The sequence below is a fragment of the Sander lucioperca genome, chromosome 14, assembly GCF_008315115.2.
Source record: "Sander lucioperca isolate FBNREF2018 chromosome 14, SLUC_FBN_1.2, whole genome shotgun sequence".
NCBI classification, from domain to species: domain Eukaryota; kingdom Metazoa; phylum Chordata; class Actinopteri; order Perciformes; family Percidae; genus Sander; species Sander lucioperca.
Genome location: NC_050186.1, coordinates 17,499,442 through 17,521,951, shown reverse-complemented (window position 1 = coordinate 17,521,951; position 22,510 = coordinate 17,499,442). Strand labels below are relative to the sequence as shown.

Here is a 22,510-nt window from a genome sequence, read left to right as displayed (position 1 = left end):
CCTCATACAATTTTCAATGTTGGAAAGTTTGTCTCAGGTCATCTGTGCTTTTCTGGTAATACACATACAGTATAAATACATACACATCCAACAAAATGGTCTTTAGGCCCTCCTTGTTCAACAATACCCACTTTGACAGTGTCTTGTTGATACAAGGCTCATGAAAATCTCAGTTAAGGTAACAATGTTTGGATACTTTTTATTGAGCATAAAACTGTATCTCTAATTTTAATGAGCCACACTGCACATACCGACCATGTAAGGTAAAGTGATCTAATGCAAAATACAACAGATGGTTTTGTATTTATGTTGCAACACAGACACTTTAAGCAGCTGGCTAATGTCATTAAAACAAAAACATGAAAAGCTATATGCCAAAATAAAAAAACAAAAGTTTTTTTTTTTTTTTTCTTCATCGCAGGAAATCTTCACTGTACACGACTTGGTTCCTCTTGTCCCTGTAGGAGCCTTTTGTGCTGTTCTGCACAGCTGTGAAAGAAAAGAGACATTGTTGAAGGTGAATCCACGTTGTGCAGACACACAGAGGGTCTGATCAACGTCTAAACAGACAATAAGAGCGCTGTGTTTACCCAGTGAAGCCCAGACAGATTTGCCAGTGGCAGCATCCAGCATGGGCTGCTTCCTGGCGATGCTGACTTTGATGTGAACGTCTCCCACTGTGGCTCCATTCAACTGTGAGACAACAGCGAGGTGAGTTTAGAGTGTCGTCAGCTTGGTATACAGTCTACAGGAGCAAGCTAGACTAGATTTTATTAGACGTAAAATAAATGTAAAAAAATTACTAGGACATGAAGTTCCTTCTTGTCCATGGGAAAGTAATTTCAATGAATTATAGTATAATAGTCGTGGTGTAAGGGTTCTTAAATGTGTAATTGCTAATTAACAACCATAATTACATTAGCCTACTAATAAAGGCAAAATCATTAATTAAATGAAGTAAATTATCTTGCGTCTCACAAAACATTACTACCGGTATTACATTTCCTGAATAAGTTTGACCCATTTTGGGTTGTTGCCCATAGTTTAAAAATCACTATTAGTCTGTAGACGCCCAGAGAAAGATGAAGGAGGCGGTTCACATACAACGCCATGGTTACCAGGTTACAATCTCCCCGCCTGTAGACAACCATCATACTTAGGTCTAGTAATAAGTAATAAATCCATCGTCCATTGACAACTGAGCAAATTCCCTCCGCTAATTATTATATTATATTGGGCAGTCTCTTACACATAAAAATTTGTTTACTCTAAAATCCACACCTACGTTGCACTACACTTCATGCTGTAAAACACGTATTCATGAATATTCTACTTATTGTTTTAATGTTCGGCTGAGTTGCTGATATTACACATATGTCTGTTATTTTGGGGGTTTTTATGGCCTTTAATTGATAGGATAGTTTAAAGACAGGAAAGGGGAGAGAGAGGGGGGACGACATGCAGCAAAGGATCGGGTCGGATTCAAACCCAGGCCTCTGTCAAGTTCTCAGCCAACACGCGGTGCACACTCTACTGGGTGAGCTAGAGGTCGCCCCATGTATATTTACCTTAAAAATGTCTTTGCTGATTCCTGTTTGTTTGTTGCTGTGTTTTGGAACTTGTGGTATTATTACCAGAGGAAAAAGATCATATGTATAATTGTCCGTTTTTTCCTATATGGAATAACACCAACCTCAGCTACAGCCTGGTCTGCAGACTCCATCTTCTCAAAAGTGATAAATGCACAACTAGAAAGAAAATCAAGAAGGAAAAAAGTCAGAACTGTATCATAGAATAAAACGCAGGAGAAGACCGTATGGTATATGTAAAAAGACAGCAACACATTTAAAAACAGTAGGTAGAGATGCCCACTATGTACACACGGAGTTGTTAAATGGTTCCATACTTGCGTGGGTTGTCCATAGAGAGGTCGATGATGTTTCCATGTTGAGAAAAAGCAGAGCGCAGGTTGTCCTCGCCGAGCCCAGAGCCGTAAACATACACCGTATTCCCCTTCCGTACCCCTCTCCGCTCTGGGTATGAATCTGACCCTGAGAATGAAAACATGGGGGACAGAGAAAAATCATTTGTGTCCTTTATGTGTCCCAGCATGCCATTTCACAACCACAATGCATCCACACTATAGCATGGCTCTGCACTGCATTCTCGTCAACTGATGAACTGCATTTCTGCCTTTCCTATGGATGGATTTTTTCCTTGGTTGGTTACTCACGTCTGAACGGTCCATCTCTTTCTCTGTCTCTTTCTCTGTCTCGTTCCCTGTCGCGGTCTCGTTCTCTTTCTCTGCTTTGGTCTCTTTCTCTGTCCCGTTCCCTGTCTCTTTCCTTGCCTCTGTCTCTATCCTTCTCCCTCTCCCTCTCTTTATCCCGGTCTCTGTCCCGCTCTCTATCCAGTTCTCGTTCTCGCTCTCTGTCTCTGTCCATCTCGCGGCTGGATGACATGCCGCCTCCGTCCTCCTCATCCCGATATCTGTCGTTTGAGCTGACAAAGCTGCAGGGGGCACACGGGTAAAAATTATGTAACACCCACAGATACTTACTGTCGTTGTTTTTGCTTGTTCATCGTGGTTTTTAAGACATTACCTTTCATACAGAGACTTCCTGTTGGCTCTTTTCCCAGACTAGGAGAAGCACAAATATGATCACATCAAAATAAGCTGTTACAATTCTGTTTTCTGTTTAAATGCAACTTAGAGCACTACAGCTTTTTCCTCCACCTCTATTCATTTTCAGACCTTGTGTTGTGCATAATATTGCATATGTGCTTTTTTAACACTACCACTAGGAGTCACGTTTGACAGAAATTCTACATAAGGCATTTAAAGTAGAAAACACTAGCTGAATGTGTCGCAACCCAATCACAATCGGCTGCCAAAGCAAGATGTAAACACTGCATTAGTATTTTTTTCCAACAATATTCTAAATGTCATGACTTGATGCAGCAGCCATGATTTTTTTATCATGTTTTATATCCACTATACCTCAGGTTGTTCTTCATCTGTAGAGACACTCCTTTGGAATGGTAAGAAAGCAGGAACTGAGCCTTTCTCAGGGTCCTGCGGCAGATAAAAAGCAACAATTAAACAAATTATCAAACAAAGCAAAGCAAGAAAACAGCTGAACATCAGCCGAAACAACTCTGTCTAAGGAATAACAGCTCACCTTGAGTTTAATTTCCAGCATTCGAGAGCGTTTAAAGCCCGAGTTCTTGTTCTCTGATTTGATGGCGCTGATAGCACCCGTCTTGATCAGCATCTTTGCTTGCTCTGTTGCCGTTGCAGTGTCAACGACAGGCTGGTCCGACAAAGCTGCCATGAAGGAAAGTGTTAGGCGGCGGCGAGTAAACACAAGGTGTATTTTAGTTTTAGTTAGTTTAGAAAAGACAAACGCTGAAGCACACAAATAACTTTAAATGCAGTCAAATGCACTTACTCCGTTTCAAGCCACTCTGGTTTGTCTGGTTAGTTGAACTCTGCTTCTTCAAGGCAAGCAGCGCCTTTTTCTGAAAAGACAGTGGAACAAATGAAAATGTTTCAATGTGGTCCTTTGAGTTACTCACTCCATACAAACATTCAACACTTGTCATTGAAACAGATGTGATATTTTTAAACATTCACGTCTTCATTAAAAAAAAATGCAAGCCTTACATTTTCATGGTATTAAAGGATGTGAAAGCAAGCGTTCTTTTATTTACCTTTTTCTTGAGTTTAGCATATTTCTTTTGCAGAGCCTCCTCTTCCTCCGTCAGTGAATTTGGAAACACCGCCATGATGGCAGCAGCTACAACATAGACAACTGCATTAACAGCTGGTAACAAATACTGTAGTAACACAAAATAGCCATTAACAAATTCGCGTATTTACTCCCGATCACAGCTGCTAGCCTAGGTAACCAAAACCCGACTTTCTTCCGAGAATATAAATGTAGTTAGCCCATCCAGACCACATAGAAAAACTACTAGCTTGCCAGAATAATAAAAAAAAAACATTCTTGTTTTCTTTTAAAACTAGTATAACAGTTATTTGCTTTTATCAAATTCATTCACTCACCAAATTCAAACGGCGGTGTCTCAACAAAAACACCGACGCGTAAATATGACGTAAACGCTGCTGGTCACAGTTGCAACAAAAATACTAGCAAATCATTTAGCAACGCACACAAAACGACATAAATCCGGGATATAACAACGAATTACATGTTGTAGACATGGTTGGAGACAGGTTTGTCAAAACGGGTGACGTGTTTACAGTTTAGCTTTCATTTTGTTTCTATCGTTGCTAGCTTAGCTAGTTTAGCTAGTTCAGTAGCCAATTCCGCTTATCAATTTTGGCAACTTCCGGGGCGACAGCAGGAACTAGTTGGTGGCAACTTTTAGCTTTCACTTGGGAGCTTGGGAGTGGGGACATGGACAGAATGAGTAAGATGTGGCTTATTAAATGTGTAGCCAGCTTGCATATTAATGTTTATATTGAAACGCGTTTCATCTTGCTAAACACGCCTTACTGGTGTAGCTTGTGTGATGATGTGGCTAATAGGGTATTTGTCAATCAGTGCTCCATTCAGCAGTCTCATGGCTTATATATTTATATGTCATTTAACGAATTACCCAGTCGCTGTATTTGTGTCTATTCTGTCTTTCTTGGGGGAAAAACAACCCATAAAGACAAGTGAAGTTAGCATTGGCCGCATCTTCCTGTTATCCACCATGCATTATTAGCCTTATTGTATTTGTTTGGACCATTCATACTCTTTGTGTTGTTTCTCGCTCCCCTCTGCAGATGTGCCCCCCGCGGGCCCCGTGGACCTGCCGCTGTCCCTGCTGGAGATGGGATGCTCTGGCAGGTTTGAGCTCATCACACACCCCATACCTAACCAGCCTTTACCTCCACAGAGCACAGTGAGTATGCAGCAGGATGACTGTGTACATTTACACAAATACTGTACAATTGAGTTCAATTCGTACTTACTTAACTTTGTATACTCACACTTCGAAGAGGGGGATATTGTACTTTTTTAATACATTCATCTGACAGCTGTAGTTACTAGTCCAAAACATATAATTAGCTCATGTTATGATGAGGATAGTATGCAAAGTAGATAAAACTGCTGCATCTTGACTAACATTAAAAAATATCTATTAATAATCCAGTAATGTAATACATTTTTACAGAGGCATTTTTTTCTGCATAAGGAGTACTTTTACTTTTGATACTTTAAGTACATTAGGCAGATAATACTTGCGTGCTTTACTTTCATACGTTTTTCAGTGCAGGGATTTAACTTGTAGTGGTGTATTTTAATATTGTTTTATTGTTATTTTTATTTAAAGCATCTGAATGCTTTTTCTACCACTGCTGAGCTTTCATACCTCCAGTCTTTTTTTTGATAAGGACAGAGCACATTAAAGGTGCACTATGAGTTCAGCGCGATTTCATTTTTGTCTCAAATCGTAGGCATCTCTCCTTGATCCGCTAGCTGCCTGCCCCCTGAATAAACTGTGAAAAAGCCCGGTCTCGGGAGACAACACAGAGGTCGTAAACGTCAAACAAACACTAGGGACACAGGCTGTGCACCAAAATACAACAAACCACTCCAGCCAATCACCGACAAGATGATTACTGGAGGAGGTGGGGGTTAGTGACAGTTAGTCAGTTATGACGCTTTTCCATTACATGGTACCTGATCGACTCGCCTCGACTCTACTCGCCTTTTTTGGTTTTCCATTATGAAAAAGTACCTGGTACCTGCTAACAGGTACTTTTTTTAGTACCTCCTCAGTCGAGGTTCCAAGCGAGCTGAGGCGAGCCGAAAAGGTGCCATGAAAGCGACCGAGGGGGGTGTCCTGAACAATGCCCGCTATTTTTAAACAGTTTAGCCAGCTGTGTTTTTTTTTTTTGCTGCCTCCAGCTTCTTCTGAAACAAAATGTGTCTTCTGGCAACAACAACACACCTTCCACGTTCTGTGTGTGTGTCGTGTTAGGTCACGGCAGTTTACTGCGGCGCCGCTTGTTTCAGTTCTGCGGAGGCTCCAGTCCAGGCAGAGCTTTCGCCGTATCCTACGTACACACACACATGCTGGCTCGACGCACACACCAGCTGACAGATGTATACATCAGGCCACATATTACATAGGCTACGGCGAAAGCTCTGCGTGGAGCCTCCACAGAACTTTAAAACAAGCTCAAGTGGCCTGATGTTTATACTTGTGCGCTGGTGTGTGCGTCGAGCCGGCAAGACGACCAGCCACGCTGAGGCGGTACTAAAATCTGCAATGGAAAACGGACGCACAGTGTGCCGAGTCGAAGCGAGTAGAGTCGAGGCGAGTCGAGCAGGTACCATGTAATGGAAAAACGCCATTAGTCATGGGAGTTACGGAAACATGGGGGGAGGGGCGCGTTTGCTCTGGGGTCCGTTTCAAAAAGCAGGTTTAGTGAAAACTCTGAGTTTGTTAACCCTACGATGAGGGAAACTCTGGGTTTTCTGTTTCAGAAAGAAAGGTAACTTAACCTCAGAGTCAGTTACTATGGTAACTGAGTCTGTGAACCTAACCTGGTCGGGAGCAGGTTTTCTTCAAGAAACATTGAGTTTCTCTCAGTCTTCTCCCTCTGACACCAGCCCAGCCTGCTGACACAGCCCTCTTTCATTTCCTCATTCATTCATTCAGTCTGTTTATTAACCATGTTACTATAAAACGACTAATAAGACTAAGACTATAAAACGTTTTTTTTCTCAAAACATGGCATTTCCTTTTGTCGATGGTCCCGTTGATGAAGAAGCTGTATTACTTCGCAGGATGTTAAACATACGTCGGGAGATGATATTGAGGCCCCGACGCATTTTAATTTCCAGATAACTACCTATTTGAGCGGTATCGTTTTTCTTCCCAGTCTATCAGTTAGCCTATATAACCTTATCAGTCCTCATATCACTAACGTCGCCCATCGTGGACATGCTCTTACATCCCAGCAGATTATTTGTGTCACATTACATTTTTTTTGCAAACGGCAGTTTTCTTTACAACATTGGTGATGCATTTTAGTAAACCCACTGTATAGCAAAGCGCCGTCAGAAGAGTGACTCGCTCTGAAACGTGTTTTAAACATTTTTGTAGTGTTCCCTGGACACAAACCAGTAAGAGCCATTAAAAAGGAGTTCCACAGGATTGTAGGTGAATGATGTAAACCCTTCGAAATAAAAGATTATGAATTATAATTCTGTTAATGATGGTGCTGCAGCCTCAGAATGGGATTAGTAGGCCTAGTACTTTTTCGCACGCAGGATTGCACCTAAATGAAATAGATTATGGGTTCAATACCATTTCACCAGTAATATTATACGTATAATTAAATATGATATTAATACACTATATTGGAATATGCGCATTTACTCTAGCAGCAATTTTCTCCCACGCAAATTCTCTCTCTTTTGCAGCAGCTGCTGTGATTGCTTTTTTAATGAAATACACGTTCAAACTCGCTGTATGTGCGCATGAGTATTTCCGCCGACTGTTTGTGGTTGTTACCATGGTGAATCGTAGTATCATGGCTCCATTCATGCTGCCTTTTTATTGTGGTGGTGCACGCGCGTGAACATACTCTGAGTTGATTGAACCAACTCATATATCATATCAGCTGTTCTGGAACCGAAAAGTTTCCCATCTCAGGGTAAATCAACTCAGAGATCAGGGTTAGACTCAGAGTTTGTTAAACCTCCTTCCTGAAACGGGCCCCTGTTTTGTTTGGAATTTACTTGGAATGTCAACAGAAGTGACCATGCAGGAACTCATAGTGCACCTTTAATTAACATCAGTATAAAATACAAGATGTAGGGGTGACCTCTAGCTCACCCAGTAAGAGCGTGTGCCCCATGTAGGCTGAGTCTTTTGCAGCGGCCCGGGTTTGTGTCCGACCTGTGGCCCTTTGCTGCGTGTCATCCCCCATCTCTCTCCCATACTTTTCTGTCTATCCACTGCTATGAAATAAAGGGAAAAGCCCCAAAACATAATCTTAAAAAAAGATGCTAATTTACATCTGTAGTTCCAAGACAGGTAACAAAAACAGAACATTACCAGAACAATATATAGATACAAGTTTACAATACACAAGTAGAGGAGAACAAAATACATTATGCCGTATGTGTACTTCAGTAAATATTGCTATCAGTTAAATTCAACTTAATATTATTAATATTAATATTAAAGTAACCAAAATGTGTGGTTATAAATAAATGTGTTGATGTGTAAAAAAAATTACACCTACTATATTCACGTATACATTATTATTAATTTCGTTTTTGTATTATTTTTGTGACATTTTATAGATGAATACATTCTTTTGAATAGATAGACTTTAGTAGATAGTTGACAGTAATCATGAGGGAAAATGACAGGAATTAATATGTGATATAGGAATCAAACCTGGGATTTAACAGTTACATGGTATGCATCTGCTGGCTCACTAACTAATAAGTAGCTGAACATGTGATGTTATCTTTCCCGTCCTCAGCTGCCTCATGGGCTTCCTCCCACCAGCCTTAGCCTGGAGACAGAAGTAGAGAAACAGTTTTTGCGGGACGCGGCCTGGCTTCCAATTCACGACACAGACTTTGCCTTCCAGAAGTTTCTCAAGTACGTATTCCTTACGCATGTGCTTTAGAGTTGGTGCAGTTTGCTAAAATGTAATGTGCATATACTGTATGTGTATAATTGATTTTTGTACACATTTGATAAAACCGTATATTAACCCTTTGATTGAATTTGAATTCCCTGCTTTTCCAGAAATGTTGCCTTAGAGATGAATACATCAAAGTAGCCAGTGTATGAAATAAAAATGAGACTTAAAGAAGAATAAGATATGATTCATGAGCTGATATTTTCGTGTCTGGACGCGTACACGGCCCATCCATTATAGGATTATTCAGACACATTTTAAATAAACACTTTCCTAGTGCTGACACAAAACAAAATAAATACATAAAGGATACAAATATAAAATTAACAATTCAACACAAAAACAAAATAAATACAAGGAGTAGAAAATAAGCAGATTAGGCAAATATTGTTTATAGGATTTATAGGAACAACCATATGTATCTGAGGAAGATGTAACTGTTGTGTCGTCGTCTTTACCAGGGTGACTCAGAGAAAAGTTAATGTTGATTCTCTAATCAACTGCACTCCATCTTCACTTCACTCCGGTGTCTCTGTTGTCCGAGATCCAACCACAGGGATGCTGCTGGACTTCACAGAGGTAGCTCACAAACACACTGGCCCGCTCTTCCCATTGTACTGTTATTAGTTTAACTGTTTATAAAGAATAATGTCATCCAGAGTCGATCAACAGAATATTAATCTGCACCAGTTATGAGAATCAAGTAATGGTTTTATTAATTTTGTTAAGCAAAAATTATGAAAATGCACTTGCTCCAGTTTCTCAGATGTGAATATTTTTTTGTTTTCCACCTTAGTAAACTGCATATCTTTGTTTTGGACTGTCTGTTAGATGAAAAAAGGAATTTCAGTATGTAAACTTGCGCTTTGGAAAATTGTGGTGGGCATGTTTTACTATTTTCTGATATTGTATAGACCAAAGGACTAATATAATAATATTGAAATAATAAAATAAATTGTTAGTTGCACCCTTAATCATGCCATCCTTTTTTAAAAACTGTTAGAAATGAGCCTACTGAGACGAACATGTGGTATAACTGTATTATTGAAGAATCCATCCATGAATCCGTCCAATTCAGCTACTTTTTGGGGTCTGTTTTGTCGTTAATTCATCTTTAGGTGTTACTGGAGAACACAAGCCTGTCAGCAAAGAACTCGCTTTCATTACAACGCCAACCTGGGCCTCCTTCAGAGAGCCTTCGAGGAAGCAACACCAACTACCCCTTCCTCCCCGGTGAGATAGATTCATTCAAAGCGTTTTCTCTTCAGTCATTTACGTAGTCTTCCTTTAGTTGCAAGTCAGGTGTTTTCACTGTGTCTTTATTATCTAACAATATATCTGTTGTGATGGTGTTCTTCACAGGAGGAATGGAGGAGCTTACTCTGGACCAAATCCAGAAGAAATCGGAGCTGGAGGAGGATATAGACTTTGAGAATGGTGATTTTTAAACTTTGACTTACAGTGTTGCAAAATACTTATATTTTTTAGCTTTTTTTTAAAATACTTAGTTATTTCAGCTCTTTATGGTTGAATTTGTCATTTTTTTTTCTTCCCTCGAAGATTTACTCAGAATCCCACCTGGACTTAAAGTGGGGATGGACTTCACTGACAAAGGTTAGATATTTTCATTTATAATGCAAAAATAATAATGATATAAATTAAATTAAATGATATTATTAATTATTTAATTATTTACTATATATATATATATATATATATATATATATATATATATATATATATATATATATATATATATATATATATATATATTTATTTCTATTTAATTATTTATTTATTTATTTATTTTTTGTATCCTGAAGATGCCAAGATTGCAAAGGCAGAGGTCAACCTCATGTCCCTCCTGTCCACATTGAATGACATCACTTACTTGCAACCTGAGGCAGAGGAGAAAGAGGAAGGCAAAGGAAGTAAAGAAGCTCCCAAACTACCCAGAACAAACAGCCTTGAAGACCTGGGCATCAAGGTACTGCAGTTTGTTTGTTTTCTCCTCTCTGAAATGATACTCAACACTAAAATGGTTAACTGTGAACATTTCTTCCTTCAGATATTAAATATATATTTAGTTTGGTGTTATGTTAAATTGAACAGTTTTGAAAACAGATCTGGATCCACGCAGGACTGCTGGTGTTTGAGTTATCACTATCGTGGTCATCAAATGCATGTTTTTTTTAAACTTACTGAAGAAAAGAAAAAGATGAAAATAAAGTCCATAAAAACATTGGAAATAAAACACTGTATGTCTTTGTCATGCTAATAAAGACTACATGCCAGCATGCCTGTGTGCATTAATCAAAATGTACAGATGTTTGACATATTTGTAGTGTATTTTTGACTTAAAATGATCAGATTTATCAGAACATGTATGGTTAACCTTTATTGTATACGTTTACATGATGAGATGAAAGTGTAATGCAGAAATCTGTTTGTCATTTGAATCATCGTAGTGTCTCTCGACTGTTTTCAATCACTGCAGGTATTCTACATGTAGGAAAAATATGCAGTATGAGTAATATGTCGACTGGTTCATTTTTCAAACCGAAACTCAATCACAAAGTAATGCAGCCCTGTCTTTTCCAAACCACAGTAGTACTGTTATAGATACAATCTCAATTCCAAGTTCCAATTATGCTATGCTAAGTTCCAACTAACTATGCTATTCCATCTGGCTAAACATGAACTGCACTGAAATCTGGTTCTCCTCCTCTGTCTTCAGGATGTTGTGTCATCCTCGACTCCCTCAGAGAAAGGAAAGGATGACAAATCAAAGCCAAAAGGGAACTCCGAGGAAAATAAGAAATGGGCCGTCCCTGTCAACATAACTTCACCCTGCGATGATTTCTATAAACGCATCCCCAACCCAGCTTTCAAGGTTAGTATTCTAGAAATCATCCAGTTAAAAATGGTATAATGTATTTTTCTTTATATTCAGTCTTCAAAACATCACACGTTCCCACCATATGTATTTGTTGTCTCTGTATATGTGATGAATCCAACATGAAAATCTGCTGATCATCCTGTGATAAGTGATCTGTCTCTCTGCCCCTCCTCTGCTCCAGTGGCCGTTTGAGCTGGATGTCTTCCAGAAACAGGCTGTGCTGAGACTGGAGGCTCACGACTCTGTGTTTGTAGCCGCACACACATCAGCTGGCAAAACAGTGGTGGCCGAATACGCCATCGCTCTCTCACAGAAACACATGACAAGGTGTGTATTTGTTGGCACAAATCAGTTTTCTCTGCCCTCACTGTGTCTTTGTGTGTGCGTGTGCGTGTGCGCGTGCGTGCACAGCTAAGCTTAACACACTTCTAGTAATATTGAAGTTTGTGTTTAAAGTTTTTACTGGATATGTTGAAAGAGACTTATGAGATAAAGAGCTTGGATAATTTCACAGATGAGCAGGTAATCATTCAACATGTCCAAAAACATGAAAAATGACCAAATTAGAGAAACTTTAGCATCAGCATGCTTTCTATCAAGCTCCAATGAAGGCATGGAACATATCAGCTCATTCAAATAAAGTTTATGCATGTCATTGTGGAGTGCTTATGCTTTCTCTGCATGTTGTTCTACTTGTTTTCTACGTAGAGATAAAATATTTTTACCACCAACAGTGAGGAATGTAGTATATATTAAAAAGGACTAACAAGTATCTTAACAGTATAAACATTTCTTTCTTCTTTTGTGTTTATTTTAATATATTTTCTGTATGTGCATATTCTATTCTGATCCTCTTTCTAATCTGGTGTTTTGATAGGACCATCTACACCTCTCCCATCAAAGCCCTGTCCAATCAGAAGTTCAGAGACTTTAAAAACACCTTTGGAGATGTTGGACTTCTGACGGGCGACGTGCAGCTTAGTCCTGAATCTTCATGCCTCATCATGACCACTGAGATCCTCCGGTACTCTGGCTGTTTGTTTTAGATTATAAATTCATGTTTTTAATAAAACCGAAAGAGCTTGTTAGATTTCTTGCTCTTGCTCTCTTCCAGGTCCATGCTTTACAACGGATCAGAGGTCATCAGAGACTTGGAGTGGGTGATCTTTGACGAGGTTCACTACATCAACGATGCTGAGGTCAGGAACGACCCCAACTGCTTTCTGTATTTTTCATTGATCTCATTTTACTGTTTAAGTCAAGACTAATGGTTTTTCCTCTTTTCTATTACCATCCCTTGGTTTTTCCTCAGAGAGGGGTTGTGTGGGAGGAGGTTTTGATTATGCTCCCCGATCACGTCAGTATCATTCTCCTTAGCGCCACAGTTCCAAATGCTCTGGAGTTTAGCGACTGGATCGGGTAGGTGCACTCAATACAAGAGAGTATTTATCAAAATAAGAGCACATCTTCTAATATTTATTGCATTTTGTATCCTTTGAACATTTCCCTCACTCCACGCATACATTTTTTTTAAAATTCCTAGTCGTATAAAGAAGAAGCATATTTACGTGATCAGCACAATGAAGAGACCTGTGCCTTTGGAGCATTATCTGTACACTGGAAACAGCACCAAGACTCAGAAAGAGATGTTCCTGCTGATGGATGCTACAGGAAACTTCCTCACTAAAGGGTACAAGAAGAAAGTTTTGCGGTACTCCCAATTATTTTAGTCCAGAAAGCGATTTCTCATAAAGAAAGCTATGTTTGTTGTTCAGGTACTACGCAGCTGTCGATGCCAAAAAGGAGCGCACCAGCAAACATGCCCAATCCTTTGGCACGAAGAGTACTTCTCACAACACCTCAGCTAGTCAGGTAACTCCTTTCCTTTCTTTTCCTTGATTTTTCTCTTACAACATCTTGCTTCATATTCTCATCCCTCTCTGCATTTTTTCCCTACAGGACCGATCGGTGTGGCTCACTCTCCTGCACTTCCTGTCCCAGCGGCAGCAGACGCCTGTGGTTGCGTTCACGTTCTCTCGGACACGATGTGACGACAACGCCCGCTCGCTGGACTCCATGGACATGACCACCTCCATAGAGAAGGCCGAGATCCACTCTTTCTTCCAGAAGAGCCTGAGTCGCCTCCGAGGAGGAGATCGACAGCTGCCTCAGGTAATGAACGGCCGGCTTAGCCCTCAGATTTTCTCGCCTCAGGTTTTTATTATAGGCGGCATCCTGAAGGGATGGTGAATTTCCTTTTACTATTAATATTTAATGGTCATTTGGCTCAGACAGCTCCCCTAGATACAATGTATCGATCACAAGGGAAGGCTAGGAAAAATATTCTCTATTTTGACGGTACATACACTGCACCGGGCAACTAATGTACCATTGCTTGCCCACTGCGGTTTAAAGCTGCGCAAATCAATATTTTTATATCAAGAATGGATCATATTCAATGTGTTATGTGAAAGGGGTGGTTCGTAGTAACAAAACCACACAGAATTATTACTTGACTCCCCTCAGCATTTTAGTTTCTTTCAGCTCATTATTTGGATTTACTGTTTTGGTTCAGTCTCACAGCTCTTATCAGCATTGTTTTCAGCTAAAAAGCTCTAAAACCTCTGAACAAGAGCTCTTATAACTTAAAAAACAGCTATAAAACCCACTCTACACTACCTGCCTAGCATTAGATGACAGACAGACAGAGTTTGTGACGAGCTGGTGAACACAGTGGATCATTTAGCACTACTTCCATCAGGAGATGGTGGACACAAAAACCCACAGCTTAAGTTTTAAAGAATATTGATATTATTATGACATTTTAAAGTTTGTGTTTTGCAATCATGTCCTGTATCCAAGGGAGTGTCAATATCTCACACCAGAATCTGATTTCGGCCAAATGAATATATGAATTGTGTACAGTAATAGTAATCTCTGTAATGGGCAAACAAGCAATCGTTTAAAACAACCATCAATGTTGAAGCATAGGCTGCAACAGATAACACAATCTCCAAAAAAGCATATACACATAGAAAACACATAAAATATATTTCAAAGCACATAGCTAAAAATAGCTTCTTTTTTTCATTTAAAGTCAAATCTGAGTCAAATGGCACACCCAACCCTAGATGTATCTGTATGAAGTTAAGTCTTAATGCTCTATTAACAATAAAGTCAACCACAATATGTGATTGTAACACATACAAATGCCATGTTTAGATCTTGGTCATGAGGGACCTGTTGAAGAGGGGAATAGCGGTCCATCATAGCGGGATCCTGCCGATTCTAAAGGAGGTCATTGAGATGCTCTTCTCCCGAGGTCTCGTGAAGGTGAGTCTGAATGGTTCATTAATAAGGAGAGAAGATATATAAACCTTTTTAAATTTCAAGTGTGGTACTGTCAAAAAGATAGAAACACTATGTATCTGTTATTTCAAGAATAATCTGCAAATACACGTTAGCCCACAGATGGTTAAAACAATACTCCTGCATCTCTCAGGTGCTGTTTGCCACAGAGACATTTGCAATGGGAGTAAACATGCCTGCCAGGACTGTGGTGTTTGACAGCATCAGGAAACACGACGGGACCGGCTTTAGAAATCTGCTGCCAGGTTTGGCGCTCTCCATCTCTGTCTTCGTTTCCTCTCTTTCATCTGAGCTCGTTTATCTCTGAGGATGAGTCAAAGTTAAGGGGAAAACAAAAATATTTTATTTGTTCTTGGTTCAGGTGAGTATATTCAGATGGCGGGCAGAGCAGGCAGGAGAGGTCTGGACGCCACAGGCACTGTCATCATTCTGTGTAAAGCCGGAGTTCAGGAGATGTCAGATCTGCGTGTGATGATGCTGGTAAGGTCCATGTTTAAACAGCAGTTTATATATCATTTGGTGTGGTATTAAATCTCCTTCTAAAGGTCAATATTGCAAGATATGTATAATCTTTTAAAAGCAAAGCCTCCTGTATATTTTGGCAGTGTTTCAAGGTAAAGTGTTACACGCTGAGTTAGTCATTTAATATTTGACAGCACAGTTGGGTGGGCTCTTTAACTCACTTCCACTTTGAGAGAAATCTTTTGATTTAATGTGCTCGTCAACAGAAATAATTCTCCTTCCTCTCAACCAGGAGCTTTATCTTCTTGACTAAAAGTGCTTTTTTCTTTCCCAATTATTGTCAAGGTATGTATGTTTACATTGGCAAACTTTATATGGATTTAAATATAAAGGCAAATTAAATTGCTGGCAGTAAAGGATAAGTCTAGTTGATTTTCAATAGTTTCCTTTTTGTCAACAAATCCCATGAAAATACCAAAACCAACAATGACTTGATCCTGAAATGGATTCCGAGCAATGGTTTCAGAGATTGCCTTAACGGTGATATATATGGAAAATCTTACCACTTAGTTGTACACTGACTTTTCTTTTACTGACATCATCCTTTTTGTCTGGCTCAGGGTAAGCCCACCACACTCCAGTCCCAGTTCAGACTGACCTACACGATGATCCTTAACCTGCTGCGAGTCGAAGCCCTCCGCGTGACCGACATGATGAGGAGGAGCTTTTCTGAAAGCCATAGGGACACTCAGGTAATGTACACCTGCAGAAAAACAACAGATTTGATCGTAAATGCTATATACGGCAAACGTAAAAGGTAGACAACATAGAAACATTACATGCAGTTTCAAAAAGTAATGTTCTCCTCGCTCCTCTCTCTTGCATCTTCCCTGAGTCACGACAACTGACAATTCTGTTATAAAAGCTCTTCCTTTCCTCGCCTCTTCTTCTCATCCTTCTCTTTTTCCGCCTGCTGTAGGCCCATGAGAAGAGGATCAGCGAGCTGAAGAAAATGGTGTCTTCTCTGCCTCCTCTGGACACAGAAGGCCAGCTGTCCGACATGTTGCCCTACTACCACACCGTGACGGAGCTACGAACCACCACTGAGGCCCTCCAGGTAAACACGACAAAGTTCATATTCGTACAGCTTTAATCTGCTGCTTGCTAAATTTCCTCACTGCTGTCTCTGGTTTTAGCGCGCCATTCTGGAGTCTGTCAACGGGCTGAAAGCTCTGTCTGTGGGTCGAGTTGTGCTGGTGAACAACAAGCAGCATCTTAACGCCTTGGGAGTTATCCTACAGGTAGGTGTGTGTGTTAATGTGTGTGTTTTTCATGGTCACTTGAAGAGTAGCAGCAGACAAAGACATGAACACTCTCTAAGACTCATCACGCTGTACACATATCAATCTTAACTGCTTTCTAAAACCCTGCAAAGTGGGCCTAAGGCCTGCTGTTCTAAATCCAAGCATTAAAATACATTTTTTTTTTTTTGATAGGGGCATTTCAAGTTAACAGACTGTCATACTGTCTGTCAAGTGGTGTAAAATAAACTAGAGTGCTGATGTTCTGAGGAATTTCTAGCTATTGGTTGATTTATTTATTTAATCTTTATGTATCTAGCTAAATCCCATTGAGGTTGCAAACCTCTTTTGCAAGGGAGACCTGGCTGAGATGGCTGCCTAAAACGTTGAGTTGAGAAACTTTAAATTAAAGAAGAGCAAATAGATGAGGAACATACTATTGGCAAAAGGGATACATGTTCGGGACAGAAAGTGTAGTAAAGATTTTCTTAAGGTAATTTGGTACAGTCAACAAACAATCACATAAGTCTCTACACATAAGAAAAGAAAGAAACTAATGTAAAACTATGTAAGTCACTTTAGTAGGCACCCAGGATGCTCAGTGGGGTTGTGTAGGACTGGAGCCGATCCCAGCATGCAGTGGGCAGGCGACACTTAAGCTGGATGGATCACCAGTCTGTCGCAGGGCTGACACACTCAGACATTCACACCCGCAGGAAGTTCAGAGTTTCGATGTCACCCAACCTGCATGTTTTCAAACTGTGGGAGGAAACAGGAGCACCCAGTGGAAGCCCACACATGGAAAAAAACATGTTCCTGATTCCCACACCCATCTCTTGATATCTACTCCTGTCCTCTCTCAATGCCAGGTGTCCAGTGACTCTGTAAATCGCACCTTCACAGCTCTCATCATCTGTGAGAAGGGCAACGAGGAAAGAGAAGGGGAAGGAAAAGAAAACAACAACACTTTCCCTCACTTCTACAACACAGCTCTCTTTATACCTGAAGGTTAGACATGACGTACGTTTACGCTTCAGTCATTTTCATGAGGCTTTCACAGAGTCATTTGCAGTGAGTGTAACAGAAGTGTAAGCATGTATGATGGTTCCCTTGCTCCTTTTGTTTTTGTCAGGCCCTTGCAGCCACACAGTGCAGAAGTTGAAGCTTCAGGACATCTCAGCCATCACAGTAAAAACCCTCAAAGTGATTCCAGACAGGATCATCGACAACTACAACAAGAGGCAACAGCCGCGATTCAGGTAGGTGTGTGTGTGTGTGTGTGTGTGTGTGTGTGTGTGTGTGTGTGTGTGTGTGTGTGTGTGTGTGTGTGTGTGTGTGTGTGTGTGTGTGTGTGTGTGTGTGTGTGTGTGTGTGTGTGTGTGTGTGTGTGTGTGACCTTTCCCCATAGAAATAGAATGAGAGTAGAACAGACTAGTTAGCCCACTACAATGGTCATAGTTCTTTGCAATGGCAACGGTGCACATAAACGTAGCCACCGCTCTGACCATCATGCTATGTTGATTTGAATGTGAATGCCCGTTCTACTCTCATTCTATTTCTCTGGGTTTTACGCTATTCTGCTGACTGACAGTTGGGGGCAGTAAAGACCCAAGAAACATAGCATGCACTGTTTGTTTACAAGAAAAGCCCTTCCAAGTGCATCTTAAGGCTTTAAAGTCCAACAAACATAAGCCAGCCCATATGCAAAATAAAAGCCCTCACCCTCTCGTGCTTCAGGCTTGACCCTCCCGGCCAAGCCATCTCCACGGCAACCCAGGAGCTCCTGCGATTGGCCGAGGCCAACTCCAGCGGCATAGCGACCCTCGACCCCGTGAACGACCTCCAGTTGAAGAGCGTCGATGTGGTGGAGGACTCCATGAGAGTCCGTGTGCTGCAAGACATCCTCAGAGAGTTCAACTGCATCCACTCGCCCACCTTCGCAGAGCAGGTGTGTGTTGGTTGATGTATTTAACTGCTGAGAGAGCACTCTTTTTAAGTTCCTTTTTCATCAGATAAATGATGAGGCAAGTGTTTCATTTCACTGTTTCTTTATTAAAGACATTACATTATTTTGTGCCGCAATTGCATATTTATGCTAGCCTGACAAGCCAGACCCACATCAAGATGTTGGGTCTGGGAACTCACCATTGATAGGGCTCAATCCGAGGGGCGGAATAAACGGTTGTCTTTCAAATTTCCTCTGCACGCAATAGGATAGCGCTACAACCAAGCAGAGCAACGCTAGTTGATAGATTAAACTTTTGCCCTATCCGGTCGGCAAAACTCCGAACACATCTTCCTTTTTTAAGAATGACTTCAGTGCCGTTCTTTTCTCAAAGAAAAGCTTAACACCAAGTCTTCCAGAAGACCGCTGTTCCCAGCAGCAGCAGCCATAAGCCCGCCCACCGACTCTATACACGATGTGATTGGCCTGACTAGAGTTTGGTTTTTCCAGCTCGCAAGCCAACGGAGAGTGCCTAGACCCCCCTGGCTGCAAATTAAATTTGCTGCCGCTAGGGTGCGTCTAGATTTCTAGGCTATATTTATGCAGCTAATAACATCATACTCTTACATAAGACACTTAACAATTGGCCCAATTCTGATGCCCCCTTTATTTCTCCCAGCTTCAGTTTCCTTTTATACTTTCATCATTTCTCATCTAGTTTCAAAATAATAACATCAAACTCCACCACAATAGTTCTGCTTTTGTGTTTGCGTATCCTGTCTTCCTGGCAGCTTCGTTGAGGAGATAAGAATCTGAGCCGGCTGTTTCTATAATTACCCATATATAGGCTCATAGCTGCAGCTCATCACTGTCTCACTGTGTGTCGTTTAAACTATTTTACTTTCTCTCACACACACACACACACACACACACACACAAGCTTTAATTACTTTGCAAGATAACAAGCTTACTTGTAGTATCACTGTCTCCTCTCATCACTGTAGATTCACACTTTCTTGTGTCTTTATGAACCATAGCGGGTATTATAAAGCGGTGGTTAATGCAGTATGCTTTACAATGCAAGCTGTTAGTATACAGTAATTGGCCTATGTGGGTTTTTGTACAATAGGCAATGTTTTCCTGTCTTGGTTATTTTGTTGCACTAAAATCAGGTCAAGTGCTGCAGTACTGTTGTATACTCAAGTTAAGTAACGTGTGTGTGTGTGTGTGTGTGTGTGTGTGTGTGTGTGTCTCAGTTTGCTCTTGTTAAGGAGAGGATGAGTGTGCAGGAGGAGCTGGACCGGCTGCTTTTCCTGGTGTCGGACCAGTCTCTGTCTCTCCTGCCTGAATACCACCAGAGGATCAAGGTTTGGATCAGACATTTGACTCACTGTCCTGACCTGTTTCTGCCAGGGCGTTTTTATTTTCGAGATATGATTTAGTCTGGCCTACAAACTTTTACTTTTTAAAGGGTGTTTTGCCATTTCAAGGAGGAATAGTTTTTTAATTGCAGCCCGATTCAGCTCGATTGATCCTGACTAAACAAACGCACTGAGAGGTTTATTTCCCCGCTTCTCTGCCTCAGGTGCTGCAGTCCCTCCAGTACGTCGACAGCAGCGGGGCGGTGCAGCTGAAAGGCCGCGTAGCCTGTCAGATCAGCAGCCACGAGCTGCTGCTGACCGAGCTGCTGTTTGAGAACGTCCTGAGCCCGCTGGCGCCCGAGGACAGCGCCGCTCTGTTGTCCTGTTTGGTCTTCACACAGAACACACAGGTGGAGCCGCACATTACCAGCACACTAAAGGAGGTAAGGAGGAAGTGGTTCATTCGTGCTTGTATCTCATGAAAAGCACAGATATTTAAGTGACAGTCATGATGTGTGTGTACTGACATACTGTACAGACTTTGCCTCCTCCATGGGTGACTCACACTCGCTCTTGCTATCACATTTTACATTCTCTCCCTGCAGAAAGGACAATAAGGGCACTTCACCTGACTCATCCCAGTCACTCGCTCAGTTATTAATTTACTCTCGTCTGACTCTGTCAAACTACCCTCTGCTGTGTCAATGTGTGTTGTGAACGTCCCCTGATACATGAAAGTGCTTTATGAGGGCCTGAATTAGTGATGAACCGAGCTTTGTAGACCTGCAATAGGAGAGCAGACGCGCCATGGCATGGTTTGTAAAACAGATTTCTTGAACGTCACATAGAAGCAAGTGATGCATTTAAGGGCCGCTTGTAATACTAAAATCTCTTTCAAGCATAACTTACTCTTTCCCATATGTTCACTATCTCTCTCTCTCTCTCTCTCTCTCTCTCTCTCTCTCTCTCTCTCTCTCTGTGTCTCTTTGTCTTTTTCTTACAGGGCATCGATCGGGTGCTGTCGGTGGCCAAGCGTATCGGAGAGCTGCAGAGGGATTGTGGGATACCACAGACAGCTGAGGAGTTTGTTGGCCAGTTCAAGTTTGGCCTGACCGAGGTGGTGTACTGCTGGGCCAGAGGCATGGTGAGGTTTTACTCTTTGTTGTTGCACTTGCTTTTGACCCCATTTACACCTGGTATTATACTGCTATTTGTGTCTGGATGAGAACTCACGGCACTAAACCATATTTACATATCAAGATAAGTACTAGTTTTACTTTTAAATTTAAAAGTAAAAGTAGATTTACTATTAAATGTTTCTTGTGTTGTGTTCAAGATCTCTGCTAGGTGTAAATATAAGCTGTGCTGTTTGTTCTTATTATTAAAAAAAATACCGGCCAAACCAGTTCAAAAGTCACTTAACTCCACCTCTTCCTGAGATCTCAAGCAAGCTGGCAAAAGGCTACAGACAACCTTTAACTTGAGACATGCCTACCTCATTTTTCATTTTGTGGCCTTATAACGAAGCATGCAGAATCCAGCTAACAAGAACACTGATTATAACAAGTGTTCATGAAAAGGCACATTGTCAGAGGTCATTAATCAGATAATCTATTAAGATTAAAACAGCAACTAACAATTGTTTTTATAATCAAATAATCTGCTCATTATTTTCTCCAATTGATATATTTAAATTGATTTTTGTATTATACTGTATGAGATGTCAAAGCAAGAGTTCAGGTTAGTTTTGTCCATCTGATTATTTATTTATTATTAGCTTGGTTTGGTTTGATTGTTTAAAATACTTTTTAAAATACACTGCAGCAGATTTTACTAAATGAAAAGAGACAGACTATGTATTTCCTTCTGAACTCTTTCCCTGCTTGTTGCATCATTCACCATCTCACCATGTCATGTCTCACCTTCTCTGGAATCCATCCTCCTCCTGTCTCGCTCCTGCTGTCCCATCACAGCCGTTCGCAGAGATCGCCCAGCTGACGGACGTCCAGGAGGGCACGGTGGTCCGCTGCATCCAGCGCCTGGACGAGGTGCTGAAGGAGGTGCGACAGGCCGCCCGCATTGTGGGAGACTCCGTCCTGGGGAGCAAGATGGAGAAAGCCTCCTTGGCCATCCGCAGGGACATCGTCTTCACCGCCTCCCTCTACACCCACTGAGAGAAGGGTGAATGAATGTGTTTCTTTGTTCAAAAGGTGTGAGGAAGATGGGGATACAAGTGGGGGAGGTAAAGAGATGGTTTATGTTAACAATTGCTCTATGTGCCTATAAGACATGTTGATGTTTACATGAAAACTCCTGACCATTAAAAAGGGAATGATTTTAACCAACAGACCAAAGTACAGACTGTGGGAATGAAATCTGGATTGTAATGTATTGTACAGTAATAAAATCTGTATTTCAAAATGACATGATGTTTGTTTGTCTCGGATATTTGTAGAAATTAAAATGATAGGAGATGTTTGCAAA

At 40.9% G+C, this 22,510-nt stretch overlaps 2 protein-coding genes across 4 annotated transcripts; one reads left to right on the top strand and one right to left on the bottom strand.

Annotated features, from left to right (window-relative positions):
* Positions 1-408: 408 nt before the first annotated feature.
* nelfe (negative elongation factor complex member E) lies at positions 409-4,283 on the bottom strand. The gene is made up of 11 exons (XM_031295927.2): positions 4,070-4,283; positions 3,715-3,800; positions 3,453-3,522; positions 3,183-3,328; positions 3,002-3,076; positions 2,604-2,641; positions 2,234-2,511; positions 1,907-2,051; positions 1,694-1,748; positions 591-693; positions 409-489 (listed from the first exon to the last, which is right to left on the bottom strand). Exons 2-11 carry the CDS (start codon positions 3,787-3,789, stop codon positions 413-415), a joined length of 1,062 nt encoding a protein of 353 aa, XP_031151787.1. The 5' UTR covers positions 3,790-3,800; positions 4,070-4,283; the 3' UTR covers positions 409-412.
* On the top strand, positions 4,222-22,450 carry skiv2l (SKI2 homolog, superkiller viralicidic activity 2-like). Of its 3 annotated transcripts, none has more exons than XM_031295922.2 (29): positions 4,222-4,240; positions 4,799-4,917; positions 8,525-8,646; positions 9,151-9,268; positions 9,808-9,922; positions 10,052-10,126; positions 10,250-10,303; positions 10,513-10,676; positions 11,427-11,582; positions 11,770-11,915; positions 12,466-12,612; positions 12,703-12,787; positions 12,901-13,007; positions 13,132-13,278; positions 13,364-13,460; positions 13,548-13,760; positions 14,811-14,921; positions 15,091-15,202; positions 15,319-15,437; positions 16,040-16,171; positions 16,399-16,536; positions 16,616-16,720; positions 17,590-17,728; positions 17,853-17,979; positions 18,458-18,668; positions 19,922-20,032; positions 20,251-20,469; positions 21,030-21,170; positions 22,000-22,450. In XM_031295922.2, the coding sequence occupies exons 2-29, from the start codon at positions 4,846-4,848 to the stop codon at positions 22,198-22,200; spliced, it is 3,684 nt and encodes a 1,227-aa protein (XP_031151782.1). In that variant the 5' UTR covers positions 4,222-4,240; positions 4,799-4,845; the 3' UTR covers positions 22,201-22,450. The 3 variants fall into 3 exon arrangements, with proteins under 3 accessions (XP_031151782.1, XP_031151781.1, XP_035847552.1); XM_031295921.2 differs by lacking the exon at positions 4,222-4,240 and adding an exon at positions 4,326-4,437; XM_035991659.1 differs by lacking the exons at positions 4,222-4,240; positions 22,000-22,450 and adding exons at positions 4,326-4,437; positions 21,328-21,404 and having other exon boundaries at positions 21,030-21,290.
* Positions 22,451-22,510: the final 60 nt, after the last annotated feature.